The following is a 26,767-nucleotide window of genomic DNA, read 5'->3' as shown; positions in this document are numbered from 1 at the left end:
ATTTCTAGCCTCTGACAAGTAGAAGCTAGGGACACCATTCCTACCCATTTTGGCTGATAAGTATCAGTAGACCTAACCTCCATAAATGTATCTAGTTCTTTTTTGAACGCTGTTAATATCTGGTCTTCACAACCTCCTATGGCAAGGAATTCCACAGGTTGACTGTGCTCTGAGTGAAGAAAAAGTTCCATTTGTTTTAAATCTGCTGCCTATTAATTTCTTTTAGTGATCCCCCCCCCCCGTTCTTATATTATCAGAACAAGTAAATAACCATTCCTTATTCACTTTCTCCATATCTATCATGATTTGATAGACCTCTATCATATCCCCCCTTAGACTCCTCTTTTCTAAGCTGAAAAGTCCAAGTCTTTTTCATCTCTTTTCATACGGCGCCTTGTCCAAACCCTGAATCATTTTTGTTGCCCTTTTCTACCAAGATATTTTTTGACATGAAGTGACCACACCTGTATGCAGTATTCAAGATGTGGGTGTATCATGGTTTTATATAGAGGCAATAAGATTTTTTGTCTTCTTTGTTATCCCTTTTTTAATTATTCCTAACACTCTGTTTGCTTTTTTGACGGCTGCTGCACATTGAATGGATGTTTTCAGAGAACTATCCACAATGACGCCAAGATCTTTCTTGAGTGGTTATAGCTAAATTAGTCCCCATCATTTTGTATGTATAGTTGGGATTATTTTTTCCAATGAGGATTACTTTGCATTTATCTGCACTAAAATTGATTTACCATTTTGTTGCCCAATCACCTGTCCATTTGTGGTGTCTATAATTCAGGAAAGATGATAAATTGGAGAGGGTTCAGGGAAGAACTACAAAAATGATTGAAGGATTAGGAATCATGCTTTATAGTGATAGAACCACAGAACTCAATCTATTTAGTTGAACAAAAAGAAAAGTGGCAGTGACTTGATTAATCTCTAAGGGTATGTCTACACTACAGCGCTAATTCGAACTAACTTAGTTCGAATTAGTTAATTCGAACTAAGCCAATTCGAACTAACGCGTCTAGAACTAAAAACTAGTTCGAATTAGCATTTTGCTAATTCGAACTAGCAAGTCCACATTGAGTGGACCCTGAACAGGGCTTAAGGATGGCCAGAAGCAGTGCCGGCAGGGCATCAGAGGAGGACTTAGAGCGTGGAGATGCTGTCTCAGGCTAGCCGAGGGCTGCGCTTAAAGGGTCCCGACCCCCACCCCGGACAGACAGTTCTCAGGGGTGCCCCGCTTGCAAAGCAGTCCTGGCTTGGATTGCCCGGAGTACCCACACTGGGCACATCACACCACTCGGCCATCAGCCCGGCTGCACTTGCCGCAGGCTGCCATCTGGGGAGAGGGGGTAATCGGGGGGCTGCAGGAGAGCTTCCACCCCCAGAAGCCCGCAGAGCCAGCCCAGTCCTCCCCATTGGGGGCTCGTACCCCATTCCTCCCTCACCTCCTTCCACTTACCCTTCCCTAGCCCCTCTTCTTGATGTACAAAATAAAGGACAATTGTGTTCAAAAATGGAATCTGTCTTTATTGAACAAAACTGGGGGAGACTGGGAAAAGGAGGTGGGAGAGGGGAAGAGAGAGGCTGGGAGAGGGGAGGGCAACTAAAATGATCAGGGTTTGGGAACAGGTCCCAGATGAAGAGAGGCTACAGAGACTGGGACTTCTCAGCTTAGAAAAGAGGAGATGGAGGGGGGACAGGATAGAGGTCTCTAAAAGCAGGGGTTGGGTGGAGAGGGTGCATACAGAAAAGTTCTTCCTGAGTTCCCATAAAGAAGGACTAGAGGACACCAAAGGAAAGGAATGGGTAGCAGGCTTCAAACTAGTAAGAGAAAGTTGTTCTTCTTGACAAAGCAAATAGTTAACCCGTGTAACTCCTTGCTGCAGGAGGCTGTGAAGGCTACAACTGGAACAGAGTTTAAAGGGAAGTGAGATCAAGTCATGGAGGTTGGGTCCATGGAGTAGTCTTAGCCAGGGGGTAGGAGTGCTGTCCCTGCCCAAAGTTTGTGGAAGGCTGGAGAGGGATGGCACGAGACAAATGGCTTGGTCACTGTCTTCGGTCCATCCGCTTCAGGGTCCTTACGGTTGGCCGCTGTCGGCAGACAGGCTACTGGGCTAGATGGACCTTTGGTCTGACCCAGGACGGCCATTGTAAGCTCAGGGCTCAGGGTCGGGGGTCTCAGTGGACCCCCTTGATTTTCATGCACACCTGCTCCTGGGTGGCCAGGCTGGCAGCTCTCCTGCCCTAGACGGCCACTTTCCTGTGCCTAGTGCGGAGATCGTGGACGAGGTCCACGATGTCCGCACTAGCCCAGGAAGGTGCCCGCCTCTTGCGGTCCAGGGCAAGCTCCCGGGAGCCGCCAGCCTGGTTCTGGGAAGAGGGGGTGGGCTGGGGGACATCAGGTGGGTGGCTCTGTGCCGTGCCAGGTGTAGGGTCTGCTGGCTGGGTGCTGGCAGGCTTGCACCTGGCACGGGCACCGTAGCCAGCCTGTGGCCCTTTAAGGGGTCCGGGGCCGGGAGGGGGGCATAGAGTTTCACTGGTGTTGGCCAGAGTGGCCACCAGGGAAACCTGGGGAGGGCTAGCCTCCCACTAGTTCGAATTAAGGGGCTACACACCCCTTAATTCGAACTAGTAAGTTCGAACTAGGCTTAATCCTCGTAAAATGAGGTTTTCCTAGTTCTAACTAAGCGCTCCGCTAGTTCGATTCAAATTCGAACTAGTGGAGCGCTAGTGTAGCGGCTATGAATGTTAGTTTGAACTAACGTCCGTTAGTTCGAACTAACATTGTAGTGTAGACATACCCTGAGTATCTATGTGGGGAGCAAATATTTGATGATGTGCCTGTCAGCCTAGCAAAGAAAGGTATAGCACAATTCAATTAATACAAGTTGTAGCTAGACAAATCCAGGCTGGAAATAAGGCATACATTTTAAATAACTGGAACAGTTTACCAATGGTGGATAATGGTTTCTCTGTCACAGAGAATTTTATATCAAGATTATCTGCTTTTCTAAAAGATATGCCCTAGGAATTATTTTGGGGAAGTTCTATAGCTACCTGTGTTATACGGATTGTCAGACTAAATGATAAGAATAGTTCCTTTTTAACCCTGAAATCCATGAATCTATTAAACAAAACGGAACCACTTTCTTTTCAGTGAATGTATAATTAGATGGAAATGAGTTGATGGGAGACTTGTACAATTTAAGATTATAAAACAGATTTAAAGTTTGCAAGCTCTCATTCTGCATTTTTGCATAGCTTTGTATGCATGTAGAGTTTTATGTGTGCGCATACCTGATGGAATCATGATCAAGTGATCCCTGGCAAGAGACCTGAAAACAAATTTCAGTGAACACTAGTTGTTATATTTATTTTAAAAAATGAAAACTTGACTCATAAGTAGAATTTTGCAAGCTCTCCTAAATTTCAGGATTGTGTCATTTAAAGAAGTGGCGATTCTTTGCTAGTATAAATCTTTGTGTTTAGAATTAACAATACCAAACTTACAAGGAGTAACTAATTCTCCATGGAAATCCAGGGGATAGTTTCATGTAATATTTTCGAGAACACAGTCTTGAATAAAACAGCATTGAAAACTATGTTGCTGACCTGTTATCTCCCAACCTCCTTTGCCTGGAAATGGAACTGCACATTTCATCAGATTTCTAATAATCCTAGTTTTTCAGCTAGCATAGAAATAACATGAGAACAGCAAAAAAATTGCTTGTGTTTGCTCCTTTTGCTTTCCATTCCAGCCAGAGCCAGGAAGTGAGGGAGGTACAGTAACCTAGCTGTGTCCAACACCAAAAGTTGGGTTGAAGTTTGAATATTAGTTCAGAGAATTCTGCATCCAAAGTAATCCTTTCATGCCTATTCTCAAAGTGCTTTGATTCCCTGCTGTGCCATTTGGAGCACCAAGTACCAGGCCAGATGGCTATCAGTATTTAAAGAAAATTGTAAAGGGTGTGTAAGCATGTTGGTACCTTGCAATTCCTAAAATGGATTGCAAACATGTGGTAAAATTTACATTTTCACTACAAAACTCATTTTGGAATCGAAAGTTATACAGTAAATGTGTGTCTGAGTCATCAGCGTGAAACAATTTTGTTCTGGTACACTAACATGGTAAAGGAAAGCAAGAAAGAAGCAAAGAATTCTTCAGTAACCTAAATTAAAATAGTAATCTTTATCAAATATACTTTTGTCCCAAAGCACAGAAATAATTCCTCACTGGTTTGTTCCTGGGAGAACTAATTTTTTATTACAAGCTAGTGCCAGAATTTTCATCTAATGGAAAGTAAATGTAGATAAGTGACTAATAACATTAGATTACTAAGCGTATGTCTACACTACAGCGTTATTTTGAAATATTTAATTTCGAAATAGTAAATTCGAGAGCTTATTTGGAAATAACGCGTGTACACACAAAATGCATTTCAAAATAGCGTTTTGCTATTTCGAAATAGAGTGTCCATAGTGAGTGGACGTTGAATCACGTTTAAGGCTGGTTGGAACCGGTTCCGGCAGGGCATCAAGTCAGGAGTTACTTTGTGTGGCCGCTGCCTGAGGCTATATGAGGCCTGTGATTAAAGGGATCCCTCACCCCCGGACAGCTGGTTCTCAGGTGTCCCTGCTTGCTTGCCTGCCTCGATGAGGGACAGCAAAACATTTGTGTCTTGGAGTGCTCTAGTTGCCCTCACTCGGGACACCACAGCACTGTGCAACATGGAGCCAGAGCTGACCCTGGGCACTCTGGTGCTTCTCTTGGATACGTTGCTGTGAGCCTGGCTGCACTTTCTTCAGCCTGCCACCCAGGAGATCCATCGGGGGGCTGTCAGTTTCCAGGAGGCCCTGTGGGAGAGCTTCCACCCTGAGGAGTCTCCCTGGTCTGCCCCACTGGGGGCTTGTGTCTCATTCCTCCCTCACATCCTTCCACTTACCCCTCCCTAACCCCCTTTCCTGATGTAAAATAAAATACACGGATTTTCATGAACACAAACTTTCTTTATTTAACAAAACTGGGGGGGGGGGTGGAATGAAACTCTGGTGAGACTGGGGAAAGGAGGCAGAAGAAGCAGAGGCATAGCGAGGGTGTTATGCGCTCGGGGGAAAAGGAAAAATGTGCCCCCCCCCAGCCACCATGTGGCACGGCCCCGAACCTGGTGCACAGCTCAGGGGAACTTGTACCACATCTTCCCCCACCCCCTACAGTTTGGGGCCGGGCTCCTACATACACTAACCCGCCAGTGGAGATGGAGGAGGGTCGGGCTTGGAGCAGAGAGGCAGGGAGGAGGCTCCAGCTGCCGGTGGCAGGTGGAGTAGGAGCACGTGAGCTGAAGGGATAACGGGGGGAGCAGAATGGGATTACATTGGCACCTCCCTAGCATGGTGCCCAGGAGCAACTGACCCCTCCGGCCCCCTTGCTATGCCACTGCCCTCCTCCCCCGGCAGATCTATCATCTTATGCATGTGCAAGATCTATGAGAGCCGTCCCATGAATCTGCAGTTAGTGTCCGTGGCACTGGCTTCTGGGTGGTGTCTCGATACTGCCACATTCACCTCCAAAGAGGGGGCTTCCCAAAGCAGGCTCTTGCTGCTGACCCCCAAGGCATCCACAGGTCCAGTCTCCTTTCAATGGGCCCACTTCCCAGGGCTCATTGATCTTGGATCTGGCTTCCATCCCCTCTCCATCTGGCCCCAGAAATCCCCAGACTCCGAACTGGAAGCTAGGCTGCGCGGCACCATGTGGCACCGAACACTTTTAAAGTCCTGGGCCATGATGTCACATCACGCCCAGGCATCTCCCCGGTCACCCGGAAACGTTGCACATGGCGGCAGCAGCAGCTGGCAGCGTGCGTGAGCAAGGGGGAGCCAACTGAACGCTGCGCATGGCAGGGACGGTCCGGGGCCGGGGGGGGGGGAGACGGCCATATAACTCGCTGCCCATGCCAGGTGAGCCTGCGCAGTGTGCGCTCGCTCTCACCCCGGCCCGGCGCCCCCCCAGTGTGGTGCCTGGGGGCAATTGCCCCCCCTTCACTACGCCTCTAGGGAGAAGGAAGGAGAGAGGGTGGGAGAGGGGAGGGGGAAACCTAGGAGGAGGGAGCTGGAAGGGGGAAGCAAGAGGAAGAAGGGGGAGGGGAAGCTCAGGGTTGGGGGTCTTGCTGGGCCAACTGTCTCCCAGCACCACGGGTGTGGGGGCCTCATTGTCCCCGGGGGAGTGGGGAGGGAGAAGCAGGAGGGGGAGAAGGAGCGGGAAGAGGAGTGGTAGCTGGGGAGGCAGCAAGCACTGGAGTGTCAGGAGGCAGCAAGCTCTGCACCAGGGTCTGCGGGTGCTGGCAAATGGCACGGCCCTGGACAAGCTGCTCCCGCCCGAGCTGCAGGTCTTCTTGCACCCAGTGCTGGAGGGTGAGGTGCAGAGCTTGCATTGCCCCCATGTGCTGCTGTTGGTACCCCTCCACTGCATGGGCAGTCGTGCAGAGCCCTCGGGTGCAGGGGCATGACCCGGGTGGTGTGGTGTGCCCTGCATGCACAGCTGGCGCAGCTGTGGAGAAACAGGAAAAGTGGTCAGTTATCCCTGGGGACACAGTGGGTGAAGCCCAGCCCCTCTCTGCGAGGTGAGGATGACCATTTCCTGCACTATCAGAGCCAATGTGCTTGCACACAGGCCATGTTCAGAAATTCCTGCTATCCCTGGGAGTGGGAGCTGCCTCAAGGCCACACCCGTGCCCCTGTGGTGTATATAGTGTGTGTGTGGGAGAGGGGGGGAGATGTCACCTGCCTGTGTAGAGTGGGCTTGTGGAGGGAGGGCGTCCTGCTGTGTCCCATCCCAGAGTCAGGAGAATGTCATGCTTCCTCACACATGTGTGTGGCTAACAGGGTAAGGCTCCTGTGTGGCAGCCAGCTGGGGCCACATGCCCAGGGGTAACATGGCACATGCTCGCACATGCACAGGTTGCTGTGTGATCCCTGGACAGCAAGGCCCACACGTGCAGTCCCTAGCTTCCGTCTCCTTCCCTCCCTCCCCCGCATAAGGGGACAGTGATGGCTGTCACATGTTGCCTCCCTGGCCTGAGATGACACTGGCGACAGGTCTGCTGGGGCAGCTCGGGGGTCTTGGCTCATCTGGGTGGTGATGATGGCCTCCTCTGGCTCCTGGCTCTCCTCCTCCTCCTCCTCCTCCTCCTCGATGTCAGGGACCTCTGCCCCAGGGCTGATGACCATGTGGAGTACACGGACCATCCCGCCCCCCCAGGATGCAGTCCAGGGCGTCGAAATAGGGGCAGATGTGTGGGTCTGCCCCTGGTTGGGAGCTGTCCCCTGTGGCTCTGGCATATGACTGCCGAAGCTCCTTTATTTTCATCCGCACCTGCTCCTGGGTACGGATGTGGCCTTTGCTGGCCATGCTGGCATCTATCCTGCCATAGACAGCTGCATTCCTCCGTCTAGTGCAGAGATCGTGGACGTTGAGGGCATGCCCCCAAACCTGAATAAGGTCCATGATCTCCGCCCTGGACCAGGAAGGCGCCCGCCTTTTCCGGCCCCTGGCAGGCTCTTGGGAGCTGGCAGACTGGTCCTGGGTAGTGGTGGAGGGATGGCTGCCAGTGGCTTGCTGGCTCATGTTTTGGGGCCACTGGGTCAGGGGCAGTGACTGCTGGCTCTGGGCTGGCAGGTCTGGATCTGGCACAGGCACTGTGGGCAGACTCTACCCCTTTAAGGGCTCTGTGGGGGTGGGGAGGGAGAGGAGTTTTCCTGGTTGGGGCCAGAGTGGCAAGCAGAGCACCCTGGGAAGGGCTGGAGGGCCTCTACTTTGAAATAAGCGTCTACACAGCTCTTATTTTGAAATAGTAATTTCAAAATTGGCGCTATTCCTCGTGGAATAAGGTTTACCAATTTTGAAATAAGTCCTATGCTATTTCAAATTAATTTTGAAATAACGGAATGGCTGTGTAGATGCTAGGAAAGTTATTTCAAAATAACTGCTTTTATTTTTTAAATAACTTTGCTGTGTAGACCCGTGTTTCTCAAACTGTGCTCCGCGGAGCCCCTGGGGCTCCTCGAGACATCTCCAGGGGCTCCACAAGGTTGACAAACTGGAAACATTGATAGGTACAACACATACAATCAGTGGACCGCTGGGGCTCCGCATAATTTTTAGGCCTTTAAAGGGCTCTGGAGCCCCAAAAGTTTGAGAACCGCTGGTGTAGACATACCTAATGTACTTTATTTTCCTGCATATACAGAAGTTAAACTTCAGTTATGTTGATGTGGTCCTTAAAATCCGTATGTTTCTTAGCTTATACGTTTTTCTAATCTTATAAATACATCTGTTTTCCATTTTTCATCCCTCTGTTCTGAACTTTTAGGAGCAGTAACTAAACAGAGGAAGAAACTTTACTGTGATTGCCCTCAGAACACCCTACTATTGTGTCTAGTGGGATTAGAAGAATAACACTTAGCTCTCAATTTTCTATTTTCATCTGTACCTTACTCCATTAATATTTTGCTGGCAGTGTGCTCAATTATTAAAGTTTCCCCTCTTAAAAAATTAGTATGCAGCATTGTTACTTTTGACTTTTTGGTTTTCTGAAGGTGGCTTGACAAGTCATGGGAAAGAAATGGAAAATGTAAATCGAGGGGTTAATTATTTTTTTTTCTTTTCATTCCAACAGGAAATTGTTCTGGTGGTATTTTTTGGTGCTGAATATTTGGTGCGGCTATGGTCTGCTGGTTGCAGAAGTAAATATGTTGGCTTTAAGGGAAGACTGCGTTTTGCCAGAAAGCCTATATCGATTATAGGTAAGATTTATATGGTTGTGTACTGTTCTATTAGTATGCAGTTTGACGTGGAAATATGAAGTCATTTCCAAAGAGCATACTGGGGACCTGAGTTAGAATCATAGAATCGTAGAACACTAGGACTGGAAGGGACCTCGAGAGGTCATCGAGTTCAGTCCCCTGCCTTCATGGCAGGACCCAGTACTGTCTAGACCATCCTTGATAGACATTTATCTAACCTACTCTTAAATATCTCCAGAGATGTAACCTTGATTCTGAATACTGACATGTATGTGATGGTGGGCAAGCTGTCTGTGCTTCCCTGTGTCTGTCTTGCTATTTAAATTGTAAACTTTTCTAGGCAAGAGCAGTTTTAGAATTGTACCTAGTGCAATGGGGTGTCTAGGCACTGACTAATGATACCACTAATAAGCAGTAATGTTATGGCAATATCATGAAATAATGGTAATGCAGAGGCCCTTGCTTACAGAGAACTTGATCTGAAGAAGGAAAGTCTGACTCTCACAATCCTTGTCTGGAGGGTAAGGAAGACAGGGAGCAGCATCACCGGCTGGTTATAACCGAGGGTAGATGGGAGACTGGCCTAGGGAAAGATGGCCCTATTTGCACACCCTTTCACTGGCTGATATGTTCCTTCTTTCCTTAGACCCAAGATCTCAATTTGTGCCTAATATTATTCTCTAAGGTGCGTGCAAGGTGGCAGGGAGAATACAAAGGAGCTGCTGGTTGGAGAGGAAGAGGGAATAGAGAGTTAATTGGAGAAGAGTGAGAGACATAATAGGGAAAAGGGGCAGGGGCAGAGGGAAAAAAGTAACAGGATTTGTACCTAACAATATCATAAGTATTCTGTTTCATCTTGTGTGTTTTCCTTAGCTTATAAACACTTTGTGAATGGCTGTATCTTCCTGTGGTTTTTATATACCACTTTGCACATTTGGGGTTCTACAATGATACACATGTGTATAAAATGTGTAAATAATTAAAATGTGTGTCGTATACAAAACACATTGTAATTATTAAAGAACCTGTGTTTCCCCTGACAGGTTACATTTATACAGGGGAATTGGAAACTGAATTTTAATTCACTAGGTTTTGGGGTCCTGCTTGTGCTAGGGTACGGGTAAGTGGAGAGCAGTGCCTGAGTTTAATCACATCTACGGAGTCGACTGCTGATTCCCTCACTGCCAATGATTTGCATGAAATTTAGGGTACAAAATTAAGCAAACCAAGTAACCTGCTGTGGTGCTTAAGGTGCATAATTAACAATAGGGGAAATAATGTGCAGCTTTTCAGTCCCAGAGGAAGCTTCATTGCATGCAAAGCAAACAGAAGCAGAAATGTGCAAAATATATAGCTGTGTTTGTATAAGGGTGGTAGCATGTGCCCTTACCTCTTCTGGAATGTGGGAACTGATTCAGTGTATAGCACTTCATTCTTTGCAGACATGACTGTGATGCATGCACACGCAGTTAAAGTATCTGGTAAATTTGACCTTTTAATAAAAGCCCAAAATGTTTATGTGAACAGCCAGCTTGTAACTGACTTCTGTGCATTTCTCAGTTTCTGAGTGCTTGCTTTGAGACTGAGGGAATGGGTTTGCAGAAGTGCTGAAAACTCATAACTGCAACTGAAGTCAATCACGGTGTGTCTACACTACCCCGCTAGTTCGAACTAGCGGGGGTAATGTAGTCATCCGCAGTTGCAAATGAAGCCCGGGATTTGAATTTCCCGGGCTTCATTTGCATGAAGCCGGCCGGCGCCATTTTTAAATGCCGGCTAGTTCGAACCCCGTGCCGGGGGTTTGAACCCAGGGGGACAGGCGGGGGGGGGGGGGCAAAGCAGAGCCAAGCCGTGGAGCGCCCGGCCAGCTGACAGCCCAGACGCGTCTGGGCTGTCAGCTGATCGCGCGCTCCGCGGCTTGGCTCTGCTTGGCTCTGCTTTGCCACCCCCCCGTCCCCCTGGTCTGCAGACCAGGGGGAGAGGGGGGGCAAAGCAGAGCCAAGCCTCGGAGCGCGTGGGCAGCGGACAGCCCTGTCCGCTGCCCACGTGTTCCGCCGCTTTGCTTCCTCTCCCTGGTCTGCTGGAGACCAGGGAGAGGAACGGCCCCGTTCGTAACTGCGGATCCGACGTAAGTCGGATCCGCATAACTCGGGGACTGCCTGTATAGCGAAATATCAGATCCTAGGTGTGCCAAATTGAGCACCCAAAATAGGTAGATACGTTTGCCCTTCATCTCTTTCTGACTTGGTTCCCTCTCTGTAAAATGGGGATAATACGTCTTGTAGGGAAAACAATTTCAAAGTTCGTAAATCATTCTGAAACTGTAATGCTGAGTGACATAGTAAGGACCATAGGAAATAATAATCATTCTGTCTTCAGAGCAGGGTTTAATAGTTTTGCAGTGAATAAGCCATGGACTACATATTGAGTATCAAAATAAGACAATGAATTACTGAACAGCTGCTCATTTAATACCATCCATTCTGTGTACTGAGTGAGGCAGGGGAAAAAAGAATGTAATATATACCGTATCATAATGCATACAGCACAATGGAATCAAATTAAGGTACCACAAGCAACCTGAATTCTGGAATTTCCTAATTTTTGAGTGCTTAATGATAATGTTCTTTTAGTGTGAGTATGAGTAAATGGAGTGGGATGGAGGGTGCTCATTTTCTGAAGTGGAAATAATAGGCAATTTGGATGTGATCACTAAACATGCTTTCGCTTGGCCTGAAACAGATTTTAATCTTTGTTTTCCAGATGTGAAATTCCACTATGGTAACTCACTGTTTCAACAAAACTCAACTAAAATCATTTGGTTTTTGTTTGCTTTTCTCATCTGATGTTTATTGGCTGTTGAAGTGCAAAAGTCTAATGCTCAATGTATTTTTTTTAAACAGATCTTATTGTTGTGATAGCCTCAATCATTGTTCTGAGTGTAGGATCAAATGGGCAAGTGTTCGCCACATCTGCTATAAGGTACGTTCATCTAGTGACGAACCTAACTAAATAATTGCAAGAACATGCATCTATAATTCCATCAACTATTATTGCCAGAGATGATTATCAAAATGTCAAGGTAAATGTGCTATGAAGAACATGGTGTACATTTGCACTGCACTGGGAAAGGCAGTATCAAAGCAAAGCATATTGCGTGGGTGTGAATGTGGAAACAGAGAGGACACAACTAAAGAAACATTATGCTCCATACAAAGCATAAAACACTTTCTAGGGGGTCAGGGAAAGAACATTACAATACATTGGTTTATTTAAGATGTAATCCAGACTCCACTTAATTCACTTGATACATTTTGGAGTATGTGTAATTGCTTCACTTAAATTAATCAAAGCACAATTGGCTTTTATCTGGCACAGGTAACACATACCGTGTGGGAACCAGACACATTTGATTTATGCAGTGTTTGTTCAGCTTGCCCCAAGTAGCACAATCTTGTTTTGGATGATAAATTGAGTAAATACAGGAATGGAGCAATAAGGAGGTACATTCCCACTGTGCTTAATTCAGCAAAGGGACACTTTACATCTTATAACGTGCTAAGTACCTCCTTCTCACATATGTAATTGAGAGCGGAGGAAGTCAGCATTTTGCAGGACTGGGTCCAACATATATATAGCTCCCTTTTATATCAATCTGTGGTATTTATATGATATTGATTTTTGGCATATATAAAATGACAAGATTATAAAGATACAAGTGTCCAGAACAAACCTATACTTTGTATTTTCATGAGGGAATGTGTATGCCCTGGGCTCGTTCTGATTCCTTCTGGAAAGAGATTTCATAGCCAGGCTCCTGAAACTAAGGATATTCAGTTTGCAGAGACAGAGAGCCTACATCTTTAGTACTTAGTATTGCATGTTGGGTCAAAAAGTACAAGACTCTTGGAATTTTGTTGTTTTTTCTTTTAAGGAAGCTTAGAAAAAAAGTGAACTTTAAACTGAGAGATTAGAGTTTCTAAATGCCGGTGGACAAATAATTGTGATTGCAGGACATTGTTGTGGAGAACCTGTTGTGGTTTCTGTCTAGTAATGGTGCACAAGATAGCATAGCTCTAATGGGATGATATGAAGAAGAAAAAAACTGGCTGAATTTAAAAGAAATCCCCCTAATGGCTGCACTTATGAGATTGACAGGTCACTAGAAAGTAAAGTTGAAGGGCAAAGTTGAAGGAGTAGTTGGATAGAGAAGATGATTCCTTTCTTCTCTGATTACTGAGATTAAGTGATCAAACTTTCAATACACTGGTTGCTATAAGCAGTAGCTAAGAATATGTATGTGTTTGTGTGGAGGAATAAAGAGCATGACAAAACAAACAAAACATAAGAGAAATATTTTAATTTTAATTGTTTGTTTTAAATTATTCATACATTTTTTCTGAAAATTACTGTTCTGCACATCACTTGAGTTTCAAAAGTTCCCAATTCAAAATTCATGCTCTATTGGGTTACTTAAATTGCATAGTATTGTCTCTATTAGCTGATTGGATGATTTATGTAACTAAAAAGAGGCAAAAAGTGAGAGTGAGGACTTTTATAGTTGAATGTTCAATTTAGGTTTTGCTTTTGGAAAATATAAGAGTTAAAAGTTTACTTTTTGCCAGAGTTCATGCTAGTAAAATTTTGGTACTGAATGTTCCCAGGAAGGAAAAACATTTGAGAGTAACAAGTAAAAATGTAATGTGCTTCTGAATATTCAGAAATACTTGTACAATTTATCTAACTGTTTGGTATTGTGTACACCTAATTATAGAATGGTATATGGTATTGAAATTCTGGGTCCACACATGCAAGGTACTAAACAGCCTTAATTCTCAGGTACATCTCTGGGGAGAGAATTTGTTCAACATCCTGAAGGATGATGAGGCATGTGGCTTTTTTTATTATAGTATACCAATTGATCATTTAAAATAGTTTGCATCAATACCTGTAATTAAGGTTTTTACTTCATTTCACATTTTTTACTTCATTTTATTTAATTTCATGTTGTTTTTTTTCAGGGGAATCCGGTTTCTCCAGATACTTCGCATGCTTCATGTAGATCGGCAGGGTGGCACTTGGAGACTCTTAGGATCAGTTGTTTTCATACATCGTCAGGTACTGGATATTTAAAAATTCCTAACATGTAACCATGACACTTATTTCTTTCTTGGACTTCAAATCATCTGGTTTAAAATGAACAATTATTGTTGCGAGGTAGAATGAATCACATTCAAAGACAATCACTTTTTTTTTCCTTTTTAAAAAAGGAACACAATCTGGTTGAATGTTTATTTCAGTTTGGTGACTAGTGGACAACAGCAGTGATATTTTCTGAAAATTAGCATTTTAGCTGTGAATAATGATGAAAATTTTTGCAGTTTGATTTTGCAGTTTGATGAAAATACTCCGGCATAATTTATTGAATGCACTTGTGTAGTTTGTTTTGCATATAAAAGTGCTGTCAAGTATGTTCATAGGAAATGTGTTCTACCCAGGTTATTTTGGCAGGAAAAAAAAACTGACAACAGTGCAAACTCCTTACATAAACACATCGACCATTTAAATCATTCTTTATTATTTAGTTACTTACACATTGGGGGTTCTAATCTGTGCTATAAATACAAATATTGAATATAGTGTTATAACATGCAGGAAACATTATTTTATCTAAGGATATAGGTTGTGCAATAGAGGTAAATATTTCTATAAATAGCAGCCTGTTTTTGTTAAAGGTTTTACATTTTACCATTACCTTTCCTGTTTGGAAGTTCCTTAAGCTTAAATAATTACATCATGTATAGACTTCAACACAGACTTCACCAAATGAATGATTGAGAGGCCCTTTTTTTAGGGTTAATTTTGAATATTTTTTGGTGAAAATGGATGCTTGTGGTTAACTATATCAGCATAATATTACTGTCATTCTCTCTTACTCATCCGGTCATGTCATAGTGGTTCATTCCACACTACAGGTTTCTTCACTTTTACAGTCATTTGTTTCTTTTCCTATGACAATCTGTAAGCTGGCCACTTGAGTCCTGGATCCCTGACCTGTGCTCAGGCCTGTAAGAACCAGTCTAGTGGCTCCGGACAAGCTGGGGACGCTGAGATCAGGGCAGGCAGTGATACAGCTGCTGTCTCACAGTCAGTAGGTTCAGGGCAGGCAGTCCAACAAACTCTGTCCCAAAGTCAGTATGGCCTAGGCCCTGGTTCAGGGCAGGGCTGCAAATAAATGCAGTTCCAGTTGTTAAGGCCCAGGCCCTGGTTCAGGTCAGGGCAGCCAAAGCAACAGTTTTCCTCAGCACGAGCAGGGAGGGGGAGATTGCCACCCGGTATGTGGGGTGGCCGGGGGACGTGGGCCCTCCCTACTTCACCACATCCCAGCCTAGGGCTCTAGCAGTGGCAGTCCTGGCTGCCACTGGGGTCAGCGGGGATCCGGCCTGCAACACACTGACACTCTCTAGAATGTCAGGAGGTCAGACTGAAAGTCGGTGGCTTCCCCTGGACCACTTCCTAATTCCCCTAATTCCCCCTAACTGGCTCCATGCCAGCTGCGGGTCCTCAGGGGTATGGTAATCTGAACCCTTAGGCAGGGTATAGAAGGTCCCAGTGGTCTGGGCCAGTCCTTAGCCTCTTCAAGGTCCTAAGGGCTCTCCTGGCTTTGGAGCAGGCATCTGCTTCCTCTGGCGGCTGCGACCCTACTGAGCTCCCGGGCTGGGCTTTTATGCTCCCTGCCCTGCTACCCTTGGTCTCTGTGGAGTTGAAGGGGCAGGACCCAGCTCTGCCCAGCTGGGCTTGGAGAGGGGTTCTTCCCCCTTGGGGTCAGTGAGTGGGCACCCTTGCTCACTACACAGTCCTTCCTTCACACTCCTTCATATAAATGTGTTCTCCATTTAGTGTAAACAACTATGAACTTCTGCCACAGGTGCCACCTGCATTTACTTTGTCTTCAGCAGAACATTGTTATGTTACCAATGCCTGGGAGCTGCTTAAAGCAAAACACTGAAAATCTATAGTATAGTTATTCTTGTTCCATTAACATTTTTGCTGCACCACAGGTAACTTCAGACCCAACAGGAACTGTATTGAAAAATATTGAATTCCTGATTTTAAAAAAAATCCAAAACAAACAGCCAAAATACCTCAGTCCCACAATCCGACTTTATTCCTATATGATGGGAGCAATTTAATGGTCTATATTCATGTAAGCTTCACTGTTTACCTCTATACTGCATGGATATCCCAATAATGTTGAATTAGACTCCTAAATTATTTTCTCCGCATTCACGAGGCTTACTGTGGGAGTTTTTACAGGCAAATTAAAAATGCCATGCAGAACTGAAGACCATGAACCAAATGAATGTGAAGTTCTGTTACACTAGATAAGTGATTATTGAGAGCTATAAGAAGTCTTCATATCGTTAAAAAACTGGAAACAAAGGATATGAATAAATGGGAAGTTTTCAGAGTGGAGAGAGGTAACTATTGGGGTCTCCCAAAGGTCTGTCCTGGGACCAATTTTATTTAATATATTTATAAATGATCTAGAGAAAAGGATAAACAATGAGGTGACAAAATTTGCAGATGATACCAAATTGCTCAAACTAATTAAGACCAAAGCAGACTGTGAAGAGCTTCAAAAAGATCTCCCCACACTAAGTGATTGGGCAACAAAATAGCAAACGAAATTTAATGTCGATAATTTTTTCCAATGTGTATTACTTTACATTTATCCCAACTATACATACAATATGATGGAGACTAATTTAGCTACAACTACTCAAGAGAGAGATCTTGAATTATTGTGGTTAGTTCTCTGAAAACATCCATTCAATGTGCAGCAGCAGTAAAAAAGCAATAGAAAGTTAGGAATCATTAAAAAATTAATAGAGAATAAGACAGAGAACATCTTATTGCTTCTATATAAAACCATAGAATGCCCACATCTTGAATACTGCATACAGATGGGTCTCCTCATCTCAAAAATATATATCTTGGCATTGGAAAAGGTTCAGAGAAGGGCAACAAACATGATTAGGGGTTTGGAATGGGTCCCATATGAAGAAAGGTTAAAAAGACGTGGACTTTTCATCTTAGAGAAGAGGAGACTAAGGGGGGATATGATAGAGGTCTATAAAATCAGGACTGGTGTGGAAAAAGTGAATAAGGAAAAGTTATTTACTTGTTCCCATAATATAAGAAATAGGGGTCACCAAATGAAATTAATAGGCAGTGGATTTAAAACAAAAGGAAGTTTTTCTTCACTCAGCGCAGTCAACCTGTGGAATTCCTTGCCAGAGGATGTCGTGAAGGCTAGGTCTTTAACAGGGTTCAAAAAAGAGCTAGATAGATTCATGGAGGTTAGGTCCATCAATAGCTATTAGCCAAGATGGGTAGGAATGGTGTCCCTAGCCTCTGTTTGTTTGTAAGTGGGTGACAGTAGAGGGATTAGATGAGGATTACCCATTGTGTTCCCTCCTTCTGGGGCATCTGATATTGGCCACTGTTGGCAGACAGGATTCTGGGCTAGATGGACCTTTGATCTGACCCAGTATGCGTTTTTTTGTTCTTATGTTCTTATCTGTGGTGCTTGACCAAGGAGATAACCCACTGATAAATGAGCAGTTCAGAATCAAACATATTCTTTATTGACATTGGACAAGTGCAGCTGACTTGCAATGAACAGAAGGGAAAACAGAACTCTTGTTTCCCTCTAGTCTGCAATAGAAATCTGGGTTTTAAAGAAGAACAAACAAAAACCTCTGCTTGTTTTTCTTTGCTTTGTGCTCTGGTCACAGACTTTTTTTGGTCACTGCTGAACTGATTACTTTTTCAGTACCAAATGGGATCCTAAATCCCTGAAAAGTATAAAAAGGTAAATTATTTGAGTCTCTTTGAAAATAAATGGGCTTGGATGTGTCTGTACCTAGAAAAGCTTACTGAAGATTGAACCAATGCTTTCCATGTGTGTTTCAGTTTTACCTATAGCTGTATTAGTTCACTGAAACCCAATTTTGGCTAGGGCACTCAGCTATTTTCAGCAGGTTGAGCTTATACAAATCTTGATGCCAAAGGCAACAGAACATGAGTCAATATCACATATGGTGATGGAAAAACTTGGAAAAATCGTGCAGCTCACTGAAAAACTATTAAGTTAACTTATCCAGCTCCAGCTTATGACCTTCTAATCTTAGAGGTTCACTTCTCCCTCATCTTGCTTTGTGAACTGCCATAATGTTTCTAATAGAAGGTCAATTGATAGTTTTTCTAAGAGTTCTCAGTGTTATTATTTGGGATATTTGTCGTTATTAAAATGTGTCTCAGTTTAAAATAACCTATTAATGTTAGCCCCTGAATAATATCTATCACGTTACCCTACATGCAAGTGTGATTTTTTTTTTTGCTTTTTTTTTTTTTGCACACACCCACTAAAAAACTTTTAAGTCATAACAGAAAAGCATTGGATTGCTGTGGGGGAGAAAATAAAAACAGGGTTTTTTTGTTACTCTGTTGGTGTTGCACATTAGATATCTTAATCAAAAGCATTATAGTAAGCTTTGATGTGTGTAAGTGCAAGTCCTGTAATCTTGAATTGTGAATCTGGCCTGCTAGAAGAAAGCAAGCAGAAAAACAAGTAATTTAATTTCAATCTGTTACTTCATCTTTAAAATATATATATATATATATATATATAATAGCAAGAGCCTTGATTTCAGCAAATATTCAGGGAACTTTTTTCACTATATTAATACAGGCCATTAAATCCTGCTTCTTTATATGTAATTTAGTTCACTTTTGTTGAAATGTTCATATCCTGTCTTATACACCTCTGCTTAGTATTAGGCTGCTGCAACTATTATTTTTAATATGCATAGATACACACACACACACACACACTTGCATTATTTATTTTTAAATATTTGTGTACGTGTTCAGAGTTACTGTTAGAGATGAACAGAAGAAGTGGTGTTTGCTTCCAGATTGAGTTTTGACAAGGGTTCAGGATTTGATGACTAGAGCTCAAGTTTAGAGACGCTGATGCTGAAATGTCATCAGAGTTAGTGAGGATATTTTAGCCACAATGGTGGGAATCTCATGAGAGCTTGCCAACTCCACTTAAAATGATATTGGTCTTCATGATTTTTAAAGCCAATGCTATACATAAAAAAAATTCTCTCCAACTATTGTCTGGTCTCTGGCCTCCATCTGAAGGCAAAAATCAGTGAGAAAGTAGTGGATATTGTGTTTTGATAACTGGTAAAATCTACCAGTAGCTTGCATGTTTTGTTGTTGGGCTTTGGTTTGAAACAAAAAATGGACAGTGTTAGTGGCACTAATCTGATCATTTCATTCGGTGGGAAGTGATGTCATCTCTTGGGGACAGAAACAAAGGAACTTCCTACTCAATTGCTGTCTAGCACAACTGCCTCCATTAGTTTTTATGACCATTTCCAGCCCAGTGAATTCTGTCTTTCCAAGTGTTAAATGGGCATTGTCATGCTCAAGACTGTCTGCTGTCCTAGACAAAATTCAAGTCTACCACTCCTCTCTTTATAACCTGGATGGCAGAGTTGATCCAGCTGCTGATCTGTCAAATTTGTCTAACTGGAACTGCAACCCGGTTCCTGGGGTAACAGTGGAACTCATATTGTGCCTGGCCACCCCTCCAGCCTAATAGAGGTCTAGCTGCTTAGTTTGCCTATAACTAGAGTAACCCATGCCTACAATATCAACAATATCGTAAAATGATAAATGGATGATCACTGTTGAAAGAGGAAAGTCTTGAACAAGGTAAACACAGAAAGCAGCCATAAATCAAGAAAAAACAATGCAAGCTGCAAATATAAAAGAAACGCTTAACAGAGTTTAATGAAATAAGACCAGACATATAAAGTGTATTATCTCTTATCCAAAGAGAGGCAACAGAGATAGTAGAGGGGAGGTTGGCCATAATGGAACAATGAACTAGTGAAGATTCAGATCTGACTTGCTCAACTAACACATTAAGTAGCTAGAGCTGAGAAAAGGACTTATAGGTAAAGTTGGATGCTACTAAAAACTGAGACTATAGGGGAAACACTCTGGACTAATGGATTACCATAGAGACAAGAACCCATTTTGGTTTGTGCAAAAGTTGATTATATACACCGAATTTGGATTATCTAAGTGAAGTTTTGATTGACTCCTGATGCTACAAAAATAGGTGTCTTGGGGAGGATTCCATTTCCACCAGATTTTTTTTCTATACAGCAGCTAAGGGAGCTGAAAAGAAGTTGCATTAAGGTAACAAAATCCTGATCTTGTAGGAACTCTCCTCCATGAAATTTAGCTTTGGATGCTAGGATAAGACAGGACAGAAGAATAATCGGAGCAAAATGCCTATTCTGAATAGAAGGGTTCTTTATTAGACTGTTTTTTAATTTTTTAAAACCATTTTTGTGGTATTGGTGACACGAAAGAAGAACAATTCTTTTGAATCCAAAATGGTGACTAGAAGAACAAGCGAAGAATTGCAGAAAACTAGAGATGAGGTAAGTAGTAAATTTTATTATTCAGTCTACATGCAGGTGGCAAAGATAAAATAAAAATTATTACTAAGGTCAAGAAAACATAAATTAACATCCAATCTCTCAGGCAAGACAAAGTAAATGTGGATGAAATCTCAGATCGTCTTTAAAATGTTAATTAAAGTTTGAGGTAGAAGGCAATAATTTACATCCTTGAAAAATAATCAGTCTGAAAAAAATATTTAGAGTTAAGCATTATATATATGCTTGTGGTTAATTTATTAGCTCCATATCATTAAAGTTGGTTATTCCTATATGACTAAATCTATAATGATATTACATTGCTGTTATAAACAGATTATTCAGGAAAAGTGTTGGGTATTTCACTATGTCTAATACTGCAAAACATTTTATTAGATTACTAATGAGTTTTAGCTGTTGTACCTTTTCTGAGATACAATAAATGACAAGAAGATGAAATAAAATATTATGTAGACCCAAGAAACTTGATCAATGCTGATAGTGGCATCAGAAATAAGGTTAGAAGAAGTGCTTTAGCAAGAAGTGCTGCACAATTGATGAAATTATGCACTGATAAAAATATTACATTTGGTACCAAGAATGGAAATGTATTAAACAAGTGTGTTGCTCTACAGCCTAGAAGCAGCTGCATTAAATGAATCAGATGGTTGGAGACAGTAAGGATGAGTTCTTTGGAAGAGGGCAGATGTAAAGTGGCATGACTTTAAGATAAACCAAGTTAGAAGAAAAGGAGGATGAGAAACCTGGGCACAGGATTGGCTGCCATTGAAAAAGATTACAAGGGTGGGGACACATTAAAGATAGACATGATAGGACATGAAAGAGACTAACAGAAATGCAACCAAGGTGAGTCAGGTCCAGAGGCTAACTTCAGAGCAAATGATGGGACATCATATGCAGGGACATGAATGGAGGAACAAGCCATGCACAGGAATGAATGGTGATGCTGTCCTCCCCATGCCTGGTAATATGCTTTGAGATGCAAAGAAGAGACGAATATAATGTAAATAAATTATGTACTTTAAGGGTACGTCTAAACTACATGGCTCCGTTGACAGAGCCATGTAGATTTGTTGTTTTGGCAAAGGTAAATGAAGCCGCGATTTAAATGATCGCGGCTTCATTTACATTTACATGGCTGCCGCGCTGAGCCGACAAACAGCTGATCAGCTGTTTGTCCGCTCAGCGCGCTAGTCTGGACGCTCCCCTGCCGACATCAAAGCCCTTTGTCGGCAGCCCCGGTAAACCTCATCCCACGAGGAATAACGGGGCTGCCGACAAAGGGCTTTGATGTCGGCAGGGGAGCGTCCAGACTAGCGCGCTGAGCGGACAAACAGCTGATCAGCCATTTGTCGGCTCAGCGAGGCAGCCTTGTAAATGTAAATGAAGCCGCGATCATTTAAATCGCGGCTTCATTTACCTTTGCCTATGTGTCTAATCTACATGCCTCTGGCGACAGAGGCATGTAGTCTAGACACAGCCTAAGAGTGAGGTAGGATTTAAAAGGTATTAATTTTTGGCATATCACCAAGGTTGGCCAGTGACCTTGCAAAGTCTTATGTCTATTTTTAACTGTCAAAATAATCTACTGAGACCATTTGGTCTTGAATGACTTAATCTTGAAGCAAACAAAAAGCTCTTCATTAACTCATCTTTTTTAATGGAAGTAATTTTGCATTATGAACTAGCTGACAATGTCTTTTTAACACTGCCATAGCACAACACTGCCATGATAATGCCTTTCAGCCAAATATGCTGGTATGTAAACCAACAAAGTTACTGGTTTCAAACTGGAAAGTACATAACTTAAGCTTTCCGTGCTATTTCCTTTCTTTTGTGATAGGAACTCATAACCACTCTCTACATTGGATTCTTGGGACTGATCTTCTCTTCCTATTTTGTCTATCTTGCTGAGAAGGATGCAGTGGATGAAGATGGAAGAACAGGTTTCTCCAGCTATGCTGATGCCCTGTGGTGGGGTGTGGTAAGTCATCGATAGCAAAGCACGTGCCCTGTCTCTTTGTCCACTCTCATGCAAGATAGACCATGGACATTAATAGTGATTATTTTCTTCAGTAAAGATTTATTTATATGCAAAATCAGGCCTTCTATTTATAATCGATAATTGAGAAGGGAAATTTTACTTGAAAAAAGTAAACTTGATAAAACTAAAATATTTTAGTGCTAAAGAATATTATGGAGGCTAAGTAGTGACCATGTGGTAAAAGCTTTTGTTGTGTTTTGTACTTAAAGTAAGAATTAAATCCTTCTTTTAAAGAGTGAAAAAAATCTTGAAATTTTACATTCCCTTCTGAGCCCAAATGAATTTTCGGGTCTCTTTCTTTTCTTTTTTTTTCATCTAAAAAAGAAGCATTCTTTTAAGTAAGTTCCCTCTTATAAATCTAAGCCAGGATGTTTCATTATTCAGATATCTCTAGCTATACCAATGTACTGACAGCCCCAAAGCATGGCTACGTCTACACTGGCCCCTTTTCCGGAAGGGGCATGTAAATTTCACCAGTCGTAGTAGGGAAATCCGCGGGGGATTTAAATATCCCCCGCGGCATTTAAATAAAAATGTCCGCCGCTTTTTTCCGGCTTTTAAAAAAGCCGGAAAAGAGCGTCTACACTGGCCCCGATCCTCCGGAAAAAGCGCCCTTTTCTGGAGGCTCTTATTCCTACCTTGAAGTAGGAATAAGAGCCTCCGGAAAAGGGCGCTTTTTCCGGAGGATCGGGGCCAGTCTAGACGCTCTTTTCCGGCTTTTTTAAAAGCCGGAAAAAAGCGGCGGACATTTTTATTTAAATGCCGCGGGGGATATTTAAATCCCCCGCGGATTTCCCTACTACGACTGGTGAAATTTACATGCCCCTTCCGGAAAAGGGGCCAGTGTAGACGTAGCTCATGTGTTTGGATGTCAGTCATGTAGACTACAATACAAACTGCATATTCTAAAAGATGACATTTGTCATAACATGGAATGGTTCCTTTGAGAGTAGTTGACAGAATCGTCCAGATCCATCAGCCATTTTGGCCTCGGAGAAGAAGGTTTGGGGCTGCTGGTAATGGTCAATAACTGGTGTTGTTTAGGGGCATGAATGCCCCGTTGAGTGGAGAAGAAAACGTGTAGTTATGTGGGGAGTGAAGAGAACAGGTATCAGTGAGCTAAGGTACCAGGGTTATGCTCCTCTAGCCATGTTCCTCAGATTAATGACTCAGGTCTGGGAAATGTCTCTCCTCTGCTCTGATACACCACAGGTGCTCCTGAGGCACCCTTTCCTACTGACAAATTTCATGTAGTGGATGATCTGGGAGTGCCAGTGTGACAAACCAGAGGAATTTGACAAAATTAGGTCTGGTGATAGAAGGTGACCTACCTTGAGTATGATGACGAGATATTACTGGAAAATTTTTGGGTGCAGACTCAAAGCCACTAGCTCCCAAATATACTTCCCCACTTGCCCATTCAGCCCTTACACGTGCACTGTCTATTCTTCCCTCTCCAACCATGCTGTAAGCAAAACCTTAATTCCCACCTCATACTTTCCATTGACAAGTAACCTCTCATGCACTTTTACAGTGCATACATGTATATATCTAACAGATGTTACATTTGCTGTGTTTATGACAGAACAAGCCAAGATCTACCGCCCCGCTCGAGATCTTCCTCGAAGCCCCGCTCCTTCCTTGAAGCTCCGCCCTCTCTATTCACCTCCTCTCCATCACTTGCTATCCCTAACCCTTATACCGCTGCTTTTTTCCCCAATTCTTCTGTAGGAAGAGGTTTTTCCAATATTTGGCCTGTCTAGACTGGACCGAATGTGAGAAAAACCCCTTATTTTGGAAGGCCCCTTATTCCTTGTGGAAAGAGGAATATAGAGGTGACCGAAAGATCATGTTTTCTCTTCCACTAAAAGAAGTGGAAGAACAAATGCATCCGTGAATGCAAAAGAGTTTTTCTGGGATATCTCCGGAATCCTGAAAAACTCCTGCAGTCTAGCCGTAACCTTGCTGGGTTGAGACAGGATGTGTAGGCTCTGGGGTGAGAATGAGGGATTTGGTCGTGGGAAGGGGTGAGAGGTGCAAGCTCTGGGAGGAAATCTGGATGCAGGAGAAGGTGTATAAGGGGACACTGGCTCAGGGAGAGGGTGCCAGGCCGGTCAGATGTAGGGTAAGGGTACTAAGTAAGCCACAGACTTCTGGATGTGAGGGTTCAGGAATTTGGGTGGGGTATGTGACAGGCTCAGGGCAAGGGGTTCCAGTGTATGATAGCCTCCGATGTAGGGCCTGGGGGAAAGGGGAGCGCAGGAGTGTTATGATGCTGTGGACAGATGGGTTCTTAGCCCCAATTTGGGGTTTGTTGGCCAGGCTTCATTTTTAAATAAAATACTGTGTCAAACAAAAAGTTTCTGCATTGTCTTTATTTCTGAAAAGGGCAGGGAACCTGTCTTGAGTCAGGGGTCACTGACCCAAGACAAGTCAGTTGGGGCCACACAAATGAGATGCGAAAAAACCCTCCTCCACTCCCTCCTCCCAAGCTTCACTAATGTGGCCCCAACTGTGTTGGTGGGAACAGGGGACATAGTACTGGGGAAGGGTGCTAGTGGGTGCATTGGCAGGGGACAGGGTGCCAGTGGGGACAGAGTTCTGTGGCTTGGGACAGGGGAATGGGGACAGAGTTCAGGGAGTGGGGATGGGAATGGGGACAGTTCTGTAGCTGGGGACAGGAGAGTGGGGACAGAGTTCTGTGGCTAGGGAGAGGGAACTGGGCAGTGGGAATGGGGGAGTGGGAACAGGAGGCGGGGGGGAGGAAGTGGAGGCAAAGAGTCCCCTGCATCTGCCTCCTCCCAGGATTCACCCCACCCCACAGGAAGTCAGCATGTGCCTCTTCGGGGCCCAACTCACCCTCCAGTGCAAGGAAGCCCCATGCGAACCTGCCCCAGGGCCGACCCTTTTCCCCCCACGCAAGGAAACCCCGCGCATGTGCCTTCCCTGGGGCTGCCCCCCCCCCCCCGAACGCAGGGAACCCTGCACGTGCCTGCCCCGGAACTGACTCACCCCTCCTGTGTGGTGCAGGGAGCCGATGCTCCCTCCCGCAGTACACCCGGCAGAACAGCTAGTGCACTTCCAGAATTGCCGGAAGTGGCGCTATGCTGCGGGACTTGCGTCCATCCCCGGGAAGCCGACACTACCTCCATTTTCACTTGAGGTAGGTAATGGGGCTTCTTGGGGGTGGGAGGGAAATGGGGGCAGGGCAGACAGGATGCCTCGCGATCGACTGGTCAAGGCCTTGCGATCGACCAGTCGATCACGATCGACCTGTTGGTGACCACGGGTCTACACCAAGGTTCCAATGTTAGGAATATTCCCGGCCTTTATATACTATTGTAATTACAGTAATCACACCTGTTGTTTTGAGAACCTAACAAGATCATTGATACATTGCATATTTTCCCAGATCCACTAATTAGCTTGTTGATACTTTGCATATTTTCCCAAGCCAAATAATTAGCATTATCAGGTGGGAAACATTCATCATAAATAGCTATGTGATCTTCCCAAACACTCCTGCACTCCCATGCCAGGTGGCTGGCCTTGGGACCTGTTCCAGAACTTGTTGAAAGTCAACAGTGCATTCCTACACTGTACCATCTTTGAGAATAACAAAAGAATAATAAGAAGCAAAAAGCACAAATGGCTGCCTAGAGCATCCAGACCTGTAAGAAAATGCAGGCACAAAAGGAACAATTGTGGTACACTACCTAATTTCCTCGCCCTCACAATCGTCTTCTGCATTTCCACTACATTATCATACCTAGTTTGTAGCGTACACTAAGCATCCAAGAAATTGACTTCAATAAAATGAAAAACCCTGACCAAAAAAACCCCACTCTGAAATAATCTGACAGGGGGAAAAATAGTGGTCCACAAAGATAATCATTTGTTTAAATCTCTCTAAAGACATATATGGTACAAAGTTTATAAGGCATTTAAACCCTTGTGTGAGTGGGCATTAAACAACCTCTGCTCAATGGGGCTTAAGAAGACATTTTCCATAAATACAGATTACGGTTTTGGTATTTATTTATTTTCAGCAAAGGTCAAACAAGTCCGCACCTTTTTACACTGACATCCTGAGAGATCGTGTCTATGCTGAGGACACTTTCACTATAATCAATTCCTACTTGTTCTACAACAGTTCAGTTGAACTAGTGTTCAAAATAGGGAGGGGTGCATGGTTGTTCAACAAATTTTAACAACAATTTTTACCACTATATATATAAAAAAGTAAATGCTAACAAAATAGTGTTAGAAGACAGTTTTGCTGTGGGAGTCTCAACAACATTAGGGCTCCTACCAGAGCTAGCATGAGTTTTGCTGATTTTGTGGGAAGCTTTTAAATTCCTCC

General features: G+C 43.7%; 1 protein-coding gene across 1 annotated transcript in view; it reads left to right on the top strand.

The window, feature by feature from the left end:
* LOC102453877 (potassium voltage-gated channel subfamily KQT member 1-like) overlaps positions 1-26,767 on the top strand; it is a 723,768-nt gene that overhangs the window by 57,247 nt on the left and 639,754 nt on the right. The window contains exons 3-6 of the mRNA XM_075901205.1: positions 8,682-8,808; positions 11,712-11,790; positions 13,830-13,926; positions 22,204-22,344. Of these exons, the coding sequence (XP_075757320.1) occupies positions 8,682-8,808; positions 11,712-11,790; positions 13,830-13,926; positions 22,204-22,344 (444 nt within the window). The remainder of the gene's footprint in view (positions 1-8,681; positions 8,809-11,711; positions 11,791-13,829; positions 13,927-22,203; positions 22,345-26,767) is intronic.

Source organism: Pelodiscus sinensis, chromosome 1 (genome assembly GCF_049634645.1).
Source record: "Pelodiscus sinensis isolate JC-2024 chromosome 1, ASM4963464v1, whole genome shotgun sequence".
Classification (NCBI taxonomy): domain Eukaryota; kingdom Metazoa; phylum Chordata; order Testudines; family Trionychidae; genus Pelodiscus; species Pelodiscus sinensis.
Note: the sequence above shows the minus strand (reverse complement) of the source record. Positions and strands in the feature narration are given on the sequence as shown.